A 13265-nucleotide genomic window follows, 5' to 3' on the forward strand; every position below is an offset into this window, starting at 1 on the left:
TGGGTTTGCGGTTCCCGAAACATAAGTTGTAGTTGGTAAATTTAAACGGCTTTTTGTGTTTATCCATAAATAGGGTACGATATGGATCCCAGGTTTAATTGTTACTAAAAACCGCGCCACGAAAAAAATCGATGAATTTAAATAAGTAATTAATAATTCTATGCAGGAGACAGTAGCGCCGCGGCCCCAGAACTTCTTTCGTGACACGGCCTAGATTATATTTTTATTCATCGTTATGTAATAGTAAAAATATGTAAAAATATGTTATGTATAAGTAAAATATGTAACATAGTAGCTTTTAGTATATTCAAAGGCATTAAAAGACACTTATTCATGTTTATAGTTTTACAACAAACACATTGAGTCAAAAAACTAAGTACACTAATGCATTTTGTTGTTGAATTAACCTTCCTCCCCTAAAACAACGAACAACAAATAAGCTCAAATGGAAACTTATGTAAACATGAAGCTGGTAAAATTGCAACTGTTACAAGTTGCAACCGTGAAATTTAAAACTCTAGTAACAGCTAGCGATGTGAAACGAGGTGTAATTGTTAGTTACATAACTAACAAACATTTGCTTTGGAGATTATTCATTGCTTGTTGGGGACTAATGCTCCTCCTCCTCATCTAATAATAAATACATTCTTTCTTTTTATTAATAGCCAATGCTTCTTCTACATTCTTATATCTTTAAATTCTGTTGAAAAAGTTCTATTGTCTTGTAGCCTAGATGTAGTATTAATAACGCTGCCGATCGTTATAATCTTTTCCTCCTATTAACATAAACATAAGAGAGCATCACACTTATATCCCTGAAGTGATTTTCACTTCTCGCCAGTTATGTTTAAGTCTCATGTAGCTAGCTAGCATAGCTGGCTAGCAACCGCCATTAACCGAGCACAAATCCTTGAAAGCATGTGACATCAATCGGTGGTTTAAAGCCCAAGTCGGAACTAGAAAATGAAAAAAGCCCAGTGTTAATCTCCTTTTCAGAATATTCATTTACCATACTTTTACTCATAAAATATAAATTATCTCGTATTTATTTAATCTCAGTTCGTAACTTCTCATGTCGATGAAGTTAATAAGCTGTTTACTTTCAGTTCACCCACTGGTGCAGGTGCCAAACCAGCTGGTGGGCGCGCCAACTGGCACTGACGTCACGCTGCAGTGCCACGTCGAAGCCTCGCCCAAGGCCATCAACTACTGGACCAGGGAGAATGGTAAGGATAATACACTGGCTTGCAAACGGCCAAGCCACATGATATTTTACCTACCGTGTAGAGTTTGTAAACATAGAGTTTGTACAGTTAGCCCGTATAGAGTTAGAAGCTTGGCTTTACATGAGATCTGATAACTGTTTACCCGACTGCGGTGAAGCAAAAAGGAGGGTTATGTGTTTGACCGTTATGTATGTATTTATGTATGTGTGTAGGTCTGTTACCACCTAATTTCTAAACCACCTGTCAGAATTTGACAAATGAGGTGTCACTAGAACCGTCTTGATTGTCCGGTGGTTATAGGCTATGTGACGTAACGCTTAATTTAATGTGGCGCCCTGTAGATGACAAAATCTGAGGACGAAGAAACTTTTTTTTTGGTATGGTATTGTTTTGTATATCCAATGAAAGGGCTTAATTTGCACATTTCATATAATGTACCGATTACTAGCTTTTACTTGCGGGTTTCCTTGTATTTACTCCATAATTGCGTTGAACTGGTAAAATAAATGCTCAAACATGCGGATTACTTTTATTTCCAAATTTTGCATAAAACACTTATCGGAAGCACGTTATCTTAATAAATGAGACACCAACTAATACAAATAAAAAAATAAGTTTAAAAACTGGAAAACTCACGGTCGTATGCCGTACTAAGCAAACTCTTAGGACATTCGACCACGGCTATCTCCTAAACATCGCTATTCGTAAGTCAGAGAAATATATAACTATTTTCTTGTTTCATCATTTTAAAAGAGTGATTTTTCCGTAGTCGGTTTTTAGTTTTTAAACTAAATTTACACACACACAGTGCAGTTTAAACTTAGTTTATGATATACTTTTTGATTTTGCGATCGATATGATCTCGTCTTGGCAACATTTTACATGAAAATGTTTTTGTTGAGATTTCACTTCTTTTTGTTCGATGTTTAGGCACAGCAACCGCGCCGAGCGCGACAGCGCGAAACATATCGATAGTTTTAACCAATAGACTAAGTGTATGGACAATCCTTATTCACTAAGTAAGAAACTTATCCCACATTTGGGATATTATTCGACTGCGCATCCTCTAAAAGCCTAAGGTGTATGCGAGCGTGCAACAGGCAAATATTGCTCAACCGCGCACCCTCTTCACATCCTGAGTGTGTAAATCACCAATTTACCAAAAACAAGGCACGAGTTCGGTTCGGTGTCGACTAGTAGCGAATCGCTGTTAACCAAGTTACGGCGCGACAAACTTATCTTTTCGCTTCGTTCAATACAATCGTCCATTCTATATATTTAAAACTCAACCGCATTAATCTCTGTCTTTGTTTCTGGAGTGTAAGTTCGAAGTTTTAGGACTTTCTTGTTGGTTACGTACCAATACTAGCTTACATCCCAAATTTCAGCCTTCTGAAACATCTGGTTTATTTATTTATTTATTTATTTATTAGGTTTGCCAACAGACAAAAACACTTTTACATGTAACTTAACCTATTTACAAATACTGGACTAGTGCTCGTCCAATTATAGGCAAACACAACATGCTACTTTATTAACGCTACAAAGGACGACAATCTACATAAAATAAAGAAACAACAGAGAAATAAATCTTAAAAAGAATAAAACATCACTTAAAGATCACTCGGCCAAACGAACATTCACAAAATTATTTAATATTTTTTTAAATTTAGGTAAGGAACAGGATAGCAAATCGACTTTGGATTCCTTATAAAAGTTATTATGTTCACGACACATTCTAGGTACAACGCTAAAAAATCCAAGATTGGTTTTAAAGTGAGAAATGCTATGTAATTATGATGATCATTAGCAAGTCAGTAAACTAAAGTACCTCTATAATAGCTATGCATTTGAAACTTTATATCCTTAATAATTCCATTGCTGGCAATATCTCTAAGAATTTGGTTTGTCTGGTACAATCCAAATACACAGAGTTAAGAGGATTCTAAAAATTTACCAAGTTAGATAGTGCCCTTGCGCTTCGTTTTGCTCGTCTTGGCGGGGGCACTTTCGTGCCCCCAGATAACGCTTGGTTATTTTTATCTAAATATTGACAGTGAAATGATCACGACAACGAACAACTAGACGTATCGTTTGAGTACGCACTTAATAGAATAGAAGATGTTAACCAGATCTTTACGAGGGACGTAAGTCATAAACCTTATTTAACCCCAGTACGAAACTCAAGAACGAAATAAGCAACTAATTTCATTATTCATAAAGCACATTGAAAGCGTTAAAGTACTCATTAAAACGGTCGTAATTCATATTTCTACTATCCCCTTTGACAGGCGGCGGGCTAGTGGTTGCTCACAAGTTATGGCGTTTTTATGGTTGTATTTAAAAGGAAAATATGCTGTTATTTCATGTCCGTTTTTCATTTCGCCGAGATTTATTTTGACTTTGATTATATGGCGTCGATGCTACGGCTTATTAACGAGCTCATAATTATACCGACGAGATGACAGCATAAAATATGATTATGACTGTAATTAATTAGCGAAAATAACGCGATTTATAGCTAATAAGCGAATTTACTTGTTAATAAACTTTACCTAGGCTTTAGTAGAAGTAAATGTGATACAACAATTTGAGTAGGTGTCACAGCAAGCGGAACAAGAATTTGCAACAGTTATGAAAATGAAAATGTATGCGACTACAAATAATGAGTGAACTGTATAAAAACACGTGCTAACTAATACAAATAAGGCTCTTAACCTAACAAAACGCCCGCAGAGGGTCGGGAACTTCATTACTTCTCATTAAAATGGCACCCTGAGGATAAAAGTTGCTTATTTAGTGCTCGGGTGACAGATGGACTGACTCACTCTTCCCTTTGTGACAATACCCTACCTAAAGAAGCTACCTATGTTTACTTTTCCGAGCGTGTGCCTTAAATACGTATTTAAAGACGAGTCTTCTGTAAAACCATTATATTCGGCTGTTATTCTGAAATTATTATTTGAGTTTTATCTACAAGTATGTCTGACGTCAGTAATAAACGCGGCGCGTATGTTTTATTAAAATAGCTTTCAGCTCATAAAACTTCCGAACAAATATTTCCGAAGTACCTCACGTTAAAAGCATTTAGAGCAAGCGCCAATATTCTGGTGGATAATGCGTTGCAACAGGCTCGGAGCACGGCGAGGGCGCCGCACATGCCGCGCGCCGGCCGTGGAGCGAGGCCGGCCACTAAAGTCGAGTTAGGAATGGATTTACGGCGCCGCACGCCGCGACATGTGTGAACGTACCGCAGCTGCCCGACTGAATCCACACAAAACGAACAAAACTTTTTCGCAATGCGGTCTTTAAACTTATTTTTTGTCGGTTTAATCGAGCAGTTTATGTATGAGGACAGCTAAAGCTCGACCAACTTTCAAATTGAGATTTCAGAGCGATCGGATTTAAAGCTGAAGGAGATGCTTGACCGAACTTTTAAAAGTGAACGATCTGTAGAAATGCACACGAGTTGGTTTTCTGAATTCGGATTTGCTTTCACATGTTAAAATGTAATATTTAATGATATCCAATTTCTACTTCTCTTTCTAATTGCTGTGTAAGTACCAATATCACTGGACGGAAACTTTCATCAGCCTCCGCATTAACATGGTAACAACAAACATGAGAACAGCAAAGCTAACAAGATCGTGCGGTTTAGTCGGGAGCGTCTACTGAATAATTGCTTATACCATAACCAGGATATATGCAGGCAGATTTAGATGCAGTTACAAAGGCAACCGAGCCGCCATTACGCGGTACAGAGCGAGCGACCGCGCAAAAAGCGGACCAAATTCTATTACCGCCCGATATGCAACAAAGACCGCTGACCCGCCCGCTCCAAATTGCTTTAGGCTACAGTCACAATATTTACTCGTACGTATCAAAACATTCGTGTAAATAAAAATACCTACAGTTTTCCAATTCCGAATACAATAGAAAGGTGGTCTTTGCTATTTACGTTCATGCATTCTAAAGTTCGAGAAATATGTTTACATAAAAAATCTTATAATAGAAAACAAAGAATCAAATTGCATTCATCCCAAAAATGTTGACACGAGAAACAAAACAATCCCGAAACACGACTCAACTAGCATTAAGTTCTAAGAGCACTAACGCTGCGGAGATGTCTTGGTCGTGACTGCAAAGGGTTGTCCGGTGACGTAGACATTAGTAGCAAGCAGGCAGACTGCTCTGCGGCCATAAATTGCGGGGCTACAAATTAAATTAGGTAATACAGAGCTGTGACGAGCGCGACAAGCGGGCGGCCGCGCGGACATGGAAGGGGTGTGTCCGGCCTCCACTCAGGGTTATTACCTCCTGCGATGGTGAGCTAATTTGAAACGTCCTGCATATTACCTAATTATTTACTATAGGATTTTGTCAACTCGATCAATCGGGATATCTTTAATGCTCAACGGGCTGATCACCTGTCAGATCCTAAGATGATGAAAGTTGCTATAAGTAAGTTGTCTCCTAATTATTTGAAGCTCTGCTCACTCCGTTTGAAATCGCGGGCGTAACTTATAACGTGTATTTTATAAAAAAAAACAACATTTACACTAAATAAATATGTCAAAAATTATAAGTTTCTAAAAATAGAGACAAGTCCATTATACATGTAATAAATAAAGTACATTGAAAATGATGATCACTACTTTTCATGTGAGTAAAAAAGCGAAATAGTAACAAAAATTTTAAAACACTCATTTTAATTTGTTACAGCCCTACAAAATTCCGGGCTCGGTCAAATTTCTGTTGTCGTTTTAATTGCTGGATTCAGCGTTTAAATTCACAGTATTTTAATTGATTGGTCATAAATAAACTTAAATAACGACTAAAACAGCCATACAGGCAGAGGCAGGCACAAATCGTAACAGCAAAATTAATGCTTTATAATTATAACTAAGAAATTGCATGTTTGGGGGATTCTATTGCAGACGGATAATTTATAGAATAGTAATTGTAGAATGGTCATTGTTTTTGTCAAGAATATTGACAATTAATTAATAAAGTTGTCGAGTAATAAACAAAAGGGGGCGTGGTCGTGGTGGTCGGTGTCACTCGCAGAGCTGCCCACAGATTTGTGGTCAATTCACGCTTTGGCCACGTCACGTCTCTTGTCCGCGATCTCGAGGTCTTCGGCCTGACCGCATCCATTAATTACCTTTCAACACAATAGCTCGTCTGTGTTCGAAGAAAGACACAATAGTAACTGTAGTTCTAAATTCTAGCACAGCTTAAGTAAACGCTTTGTCTGCCAGACAGACTGAATTTGCCACTTTGGGTCACGCGATGTCGTGATGCTGCTCGATAAAAGGGTCAAAACTGCTCAAATTGAGTAAGAAATTATACGAAAACGTAACAGTACAATTAGCTTTAAAATGTTAAAGTAAGTTTAGCTTCTGAAGACATATTTTTGAAGTCATCAGTGGCTTCTTGACGGAATATATACCTATTTCTATTACCAAAAATACCAAAAAAATAATTGTTATATGCCTAATAAGGTACTACTAACTAAGGTAACTAAGGTACTAACAATTAAAAAATGCTTCTTTAATACTTTTAATAATTATGGTCCATCTTGAGTATTGATACTATGTATTAAAAAAATATGGGTGTTATTTTTTAAAATACTGTAATAAATGGCTTAAAAACGTTTAATTATTCTTTTTAAATAATAATTAAACGTTTTTCAGCTCGTCTATATATTTTTTTATTATTATTGCAATAAAATTCGATTTATTTTTAATTTTCAGTTTCATATACCCAATGAAGCCCACTTTATAATTCCTGCTCATTTGGTGAATATTCATATATTATGTAATATAATACTAATTAGTTATAATAAATAATTCCGTTACATGAATAGTGGCATTAAGGTAAAATAATTTAAATACAATAATTCTATAACGGCCCTTATTACTTTTTTAATAACTTAATATAGATGTAATTATTTTATTTTTTGATCCGAAATAAACAATATTTTTATTATTAGCAACCAGGGTTCCTAATTTGGCCAAACATACGACTTTTTTCAAGAGGCTTTTTCGATAGCTAAACATAATAATTTGTGCAAATTTTGGCATGGTTAGATTCTTCATAAAATTATATTCATTATTTTAAAGATTTTAAGTAGAAATTTAGATTCTAATAAAGATGATCCTTATTCGGTGCAAGTACCTTACTAATTAAAATTAAAACCTTTAAAACTAAGCCCGAATTAAAACAATTTCCTCTATTTCTATGGAAGTTAACATCGTCCCTTTCACCCAGTAGATCCCAACTGCTGGAAATCCAAAAATACATTTAAGTAATCCAAAAAGACACCGATGCAATTTACAAATATATCACTATACAAAACGTACGGGTTCCAATTTTCTTTCTCAACTGTTGCCATTAAGTTAAGCGGACATTTCAGACTTCACGGTTATTTTAGTAGTGATCAATACCTACATACCGAAATAAATGTATTCGTATTGCATTCGTACGTAATTACTAAAGTAACAGAATATTCGGAAAATTACGTAACGATTTGTATTGGCCATCTATAAGTATACAAATAGCTATCTATACTAAAGCTTGTAACTAATTTTTAATCACGAGGAATAAAAGATTATGAATGTATAAGTTTGTTGTTTAAAAACTTGGATAAAAGCCTTGAAATCACCTGAGGAAGTGATAGACGAATAGATTTGTTTATCTTAGGAGTGAAAGACTCGAGACACTTAGATACTTGTTTATATTAAGTACTTATTATTTTTTATTAATATGTACTTATCCAACAAAATCTAACAACATCTAAAATTATAATGAAATAAATAGATTAGATTGATGGTGCCAGACCAGTTAATAAATAAATAAAAATAAATTTATTTTTAACAAATATTTACAATTATGAATTCTTATAATATGTATACAGGGTGTTAGGGACATTTTAACGAATACTGAGGAGGATGATTCAGGCCATGATTCTGAGTTAATATCAAGTGGAATTTACCGTCGCAAAATTAATGATTTGTTTTTTAGTCTTTTCAAAATAATTTTCAATTCTATACTTTTGCGATGGAAAATTTCACTTGATATTAACTCAGAATAATGAGCTGAAACATCTCTCTCAGTACTTATTTGTTACGATGTCCGTACAAGTACATACAGGTAGCCATAGAAGAAGGTATGGGCGTTAGTTATTGACACCGTAACGAATACTGAGGAGGATGGTTCAGACCATGATTCTGAGTTGATATCGAACAGAATCATGGTCTTAATCATCACTCAAAGTTTTCGTTACAATGTCACTAACACCCTGTATAACATAAATAATACAATTATTAAGTGAACAGTCTCTAAAACAATTTACTTAAGTAAGTAAAAATTAACAACTTATATGGAAAACAATTACTAAAATATCAAGTACCAAAATTAATTAATGACTTACCTACTAACCTTAAAAATGAAATCACTGAACTTAACATTAAATACAAACTAAAGCACCATTTCTTAAATCAGGAAAAATATTAGAGAAGCCGCAAAAACCTCCTGTGTGTCGCGCTGTCCGGTAGTTACGTGTGACGCGCGGGGTGAAGCTGATGCAGCGAACTAGTTTTTGTGTACTTCGCTTGCAAGTGTATAAATTCCTACCTACATGTTCCAATTTATTGTACTATTTGTTCGAGCATGATATTATGTTGCAAATTGGAAGCGACGATGGTGAATGTCGGTGTACGGATAAACCAAAGTTGGTTTTTGTTGCACCGTCAATTGTAAAAAAATGTATTAAGTCCTGTGCTTATTTTTAATAATAAAAAAAAAAAGTATAATATACTTACTACATATTACATATTATGTAGTTACGACCACGTGAGTGGCCTTTGGCGGCTGAATAGTAAGTAACCCTGACACCAGGATTGATGAGGTCCGTCACACGTTATTCGTAGGTCACACGTCTCACAACCCACCGACGTAACACAGGGGAGCTACAAAGGCAGTTCTGTGGCTAGTCTAATCATATCGCATACGCAGACCTTCCTACGAACTAAGGATAAGGCTATAGGGTCATACTTCAAATTGGAATTAATGCGAAGTATAGCCCTTATTACAAATATTTAACCGTACAGTACGGGCTTTAAATTCAACGTACGATTACTATGGCGTATCTACTTCAATTGTGCATCAAGCAGACATTCGCTCTTTAACATAAAATTATTCATAGAAAACTCATATTTATACAAAACTATGTTGAACAGTACAGATAGTAAACAGTTAGCAAACTACCAAAGTTCTTGCGAGTATGAATTGCAAAGGACAAGTCTGCGACAGCTGGTAATTTGTGACCAATCGCGCGAGCTCTCGACAGTTACCTAGTTGGTGATACAGACAACCGACTCACCAACTCAAGATTTGATTAATGGTCTTTGACTCACCCACTGAACAGTATATTGACTTGCAGGCATGTTCTTTTGTTTTACTTGTATGCAATATTTTAATATGCTCGTCTTCATTACATTAAAAATTGTCACATTTCCAAGAATCTTTTATTAAAAAAACCGGCACCAATAACCGAAAACGCAAAAATTTCAATTAATATCTTGGGTAGCAGAATAAGCCACGAGGGTTGGTCGTAAATAAAAAAGTAAAAATAATACCTCCCACAAAATAAAGCGGAGAAAGAAGAATGCAAGCAATTTTTAATGTAGAACGAACGGAAAACAACGCGACCCTCCGCTGTGGTATGAAGTTGGTAGTGGGAGGCGGATCACGGCAAATTCACATCGAAACTTACACTTTAAACGCCAAGTCAAGTCAAAACTGCCCAGTAAAAGTAATACCGAAAGCTAAGGTGCTCTAAACAACTTTGTTACTGTTATTGTACTTTTAGTAGTTTCTCGAAAATATGGGCCAAATAGGCGTTACGTTCCAAACATTTGCATAAGCTTTTGTACTGTTCCGTTAGATTTCTCTTTTTCTTCTGGTAACTTCCACGCTTCGCATTTTTACTACTTTACTACTTTCATATCGACGCTTCAACCCGACACGCTCGAAACACGATAAATTTAACAGAAACAAATAACACTTGTTCCTAAAATCAACATTGTCTGTTGATATTGCAGCATGTGACCAATTGGAATATTATTTTTGGCCGATGTATGGCCGAATTGGGAGTACATAATGTGCTCGTATTGTTGGTCAGACGACACGGCGAAACAACATATTTCATTTCGATATCGGCACACGGTCGGAAGTGGCCGAATATAAATGGTCGGAAGGCTTGCGCCTATCGAATAAAGCCTGTGGACCAAATAACTGTATCAGCAGCCATTGCACGGTAGCATTACCTACTAAAACCGTCAACGTTAATCGTGTTATAATGACTTAATGTTTTGTTCAAATTCCAACTATATTTTACAAATAATAATGTTACCATTAAACACATTAAATATACACTTGAGTCTTAAAGTAATATCGCTTACGGTAAAAAATAAATAGACCGACGGTACAGTAATACAATGGTAAAAATGTGTTTTATTTACAGAAGCTTCATCCCATTGTTGACGAGACATTCACAATCTGAACACAAATTGATATAAAACAAATTGGTACTTATCATTTAAATGCTGGAGAGTTAGCATTTAAACTTTTCGCTGCAATTCGATGGGTTTGTTTATATTTAAAATTACCTTTGGTACTGGTTTACAAATACGATGTTCAATAACACTGAGAGTTGTTGTCCCTGTTAAATACTATTTGATGTGACGATGTTCGATATGACATCGTCATGAATCGTCACGATTTCGTTAAAATTCGTAACTGTTCATGACGACGGCGGTACTTACGTCACAGAATCGTCGACGGTTATATATCTACTACAATATACAAGGAATATACACTGCCCGTTATCATTTTACGATTTTTTTAGAAATATCGATACATAACCATCAATTAAACATAGATCTTTTTCCCCTCAGGCGAGATGATAATATCCAACGACAAGTACCAAATGAGCGAGATCAACAGCTCAGCGTACAGCGTACAGATGCGCCTGATTGTGCGCAATATCAACCGCAACGACCTCGGCGGGTACAAGTGCATCTCCAAGAACTCTATAGGCGACGCTGAAGGGAACATTAGGTTGTACGGTCAGTATGAACATGTGTTTATGAAATAATAGTTGGTATTTCATCAGATTATACTTCAACTACAATGATCGATAAAATTGATAGGAACTTAATGAATGTTTATCTAAAAAATGTGTAAGAAATTATTGCTAAAAGTACGCATAAAATACATCCATATATGAGTTCTGTCTGTGTCTTATATTTGATTTGATAAATCTACTGCAAAAGTTGTACCTACTGCCGATGATGACGCGTAAAATATCTTGTGCCAACAGAAATGGAGCTACCATATCGCAAGTCCAGAGACGAGGATGAGCGCGAGAACTCGGTGGAGGAGACCAACGACGTGCGGTCCAGCTTGCAGGGGCCACTGAGGGAAGGAGGGCCTCGCACTGAGGACGCGGGCTTCCTCGGAGGAGGGGGGCCTCCTCCTGCCGCCGCGCCCCGCCTCGCTTCTCCAATCTTTTTAATATCAGCCATATCAGCTACAGTCTACGCATGCTAAACTTCTCCCGTGAAGCCATGCACAAAGTAAAGACACCCTTAACTAAAAGTAAAGCGCGATATATCTCGCATTTATTGTTCTTTTAAGTTTAAGACACGATTTTCTCATTTCCGCGAGTTTCCACGTGAGTGTACTCAACGCTAGAGTATGACATGACAACGGGGTACGTTTCCATTAGACTCTCGCGTCAATACCTAATTTCTTTAACAATCCTCGTGTCTTAAATTTCTGCATGGCGACATATTGTGCAATATGGTATTGAACTGTTTATGAATCGGACAATTGCGTGTTTTTATCGCCAGACTAACATAGATTTATCATAGTTATGGTGATCAGATAATTTAGAATTATTAATTGTGACGGTACGTAATAGATCCTAATCATAGTAAGTATTTATTGAACAATCCAGCTTGTATTACAATGTAAATGCTAAGGTAATACAACAGATGAAAATATCTAAGTACATAATATTCTGTACTTTGTGTTTTTGGAAAGCATTTTTATTTAAACATTCACTATATCGTGTATGTATCTTTGTTTGATAAAGTTATTTTAAGTAAGTGATGTATTGTCGTATAATTGTATATCGGAATTTATGAACTGTTGAAATGTATTGTATTGTATATAAGTAGCTACGCGGTTGTATAATTAGAATTTTATTTGCTCGAGTCGTTTTTACGTTCTTCCATTTATGTACTAAATAAATTTATAGATATCGCATTAATCATACGAATGTATAAATTTGATGCTATGATAAAATTATAGGGTATTTTGTAATTGTTAATGTTTTCATATTGTTGAATTTTATCGATAATTATTTGTTGGCTATTGGAAGTTTCGTGTTAATTTTATTTACGTAAATGTCCAAACGTGCTCTGATATAGTTGATTTTCTTTTTCTTTGTTCAGATCTACAATCTGTACTTTCCATAAACTGCCAGTCTTTACATAATGGCCTTATATGAATGTATAATAAATGCCTGCGAAACAAATATTAAACGACATTAACGTAATACGATATTGTTTTACTTGTACTCATCTTTGTCACAACCTAAACAAAAAGGGGTCCTGTAGTGAAACCATTCACCTTGTAGAAGATACATTATCAAGAGTCCCTCCACTTAGTCACCTGCCGGCTTTATTGTCTCCACTATGCTCTGCCTCAGCAACACGTTACCTTAATTTAGGAATAATTGAATAACCCGTCCCTTTCTCTCAAGATTTCTGCCGGCTTTCAGCTTTAATTTTACACTTAGTCAAAATAGACAATTCCCGCGGAGGCCCGCAAGGTCTAACAATATCTGTGTAGCGACCCTCTTAATAGGCGCCTTTGGATGTGGGGAGAGCCGAGTATAAGTGCGATCTAGATAGGGTGTAACCGCTTGCATTAGCGAAATTACCTGACGCTCTATTATTTTCATTG

General features: G+C 35.9%; 1 protein-coding gene across 1 annotated transcript in view; it reads left to right on the forward strand.

Annotated features, from left to right (window-relative positions):
• Nucleotides 1-12428, forward strand: part of LOC126374618 (lachesin-like) — a 95280-nt gene extending 82852 nt beyond the window's left edge. Inside the window, exons 6-8 of the mRNA XM_050021310.1 lie at nucleotides 1107-1226; nucleotides 11189-11359; nucleotides 11614-12428. Coding sequence (XP_049877267.1) covers nucleotides 1107-1226; nucleotides 11189-11359; nucleotides 11614-11843 — 521 coding nt within the window. The 3' untranslated portion in view covers nucleotides 11844-12428. The remainder of the gene's footprint in view (nucleotides 1-1106; nucleotides 1227-11188; nucleotides 11360-11613) is intronic.
• Nucleotides 12429-13265: the final 837 nt, after the last annotated feature.

The sequence above is a fragment of the Pectinophora gossypiella genome, chromosome 2 (assembly GCF_024362695.1).
Source record: "Pectinophora gossypiella chromosome 2, ilPecGoss1.1, whole genome shotgun sequence".
NCBI lineage: Eukaryota > Metazoa > Arthropoda > Insecta > Lepidoptera > Gelechiidae > Pectinophora > Pectinophora gossypiella.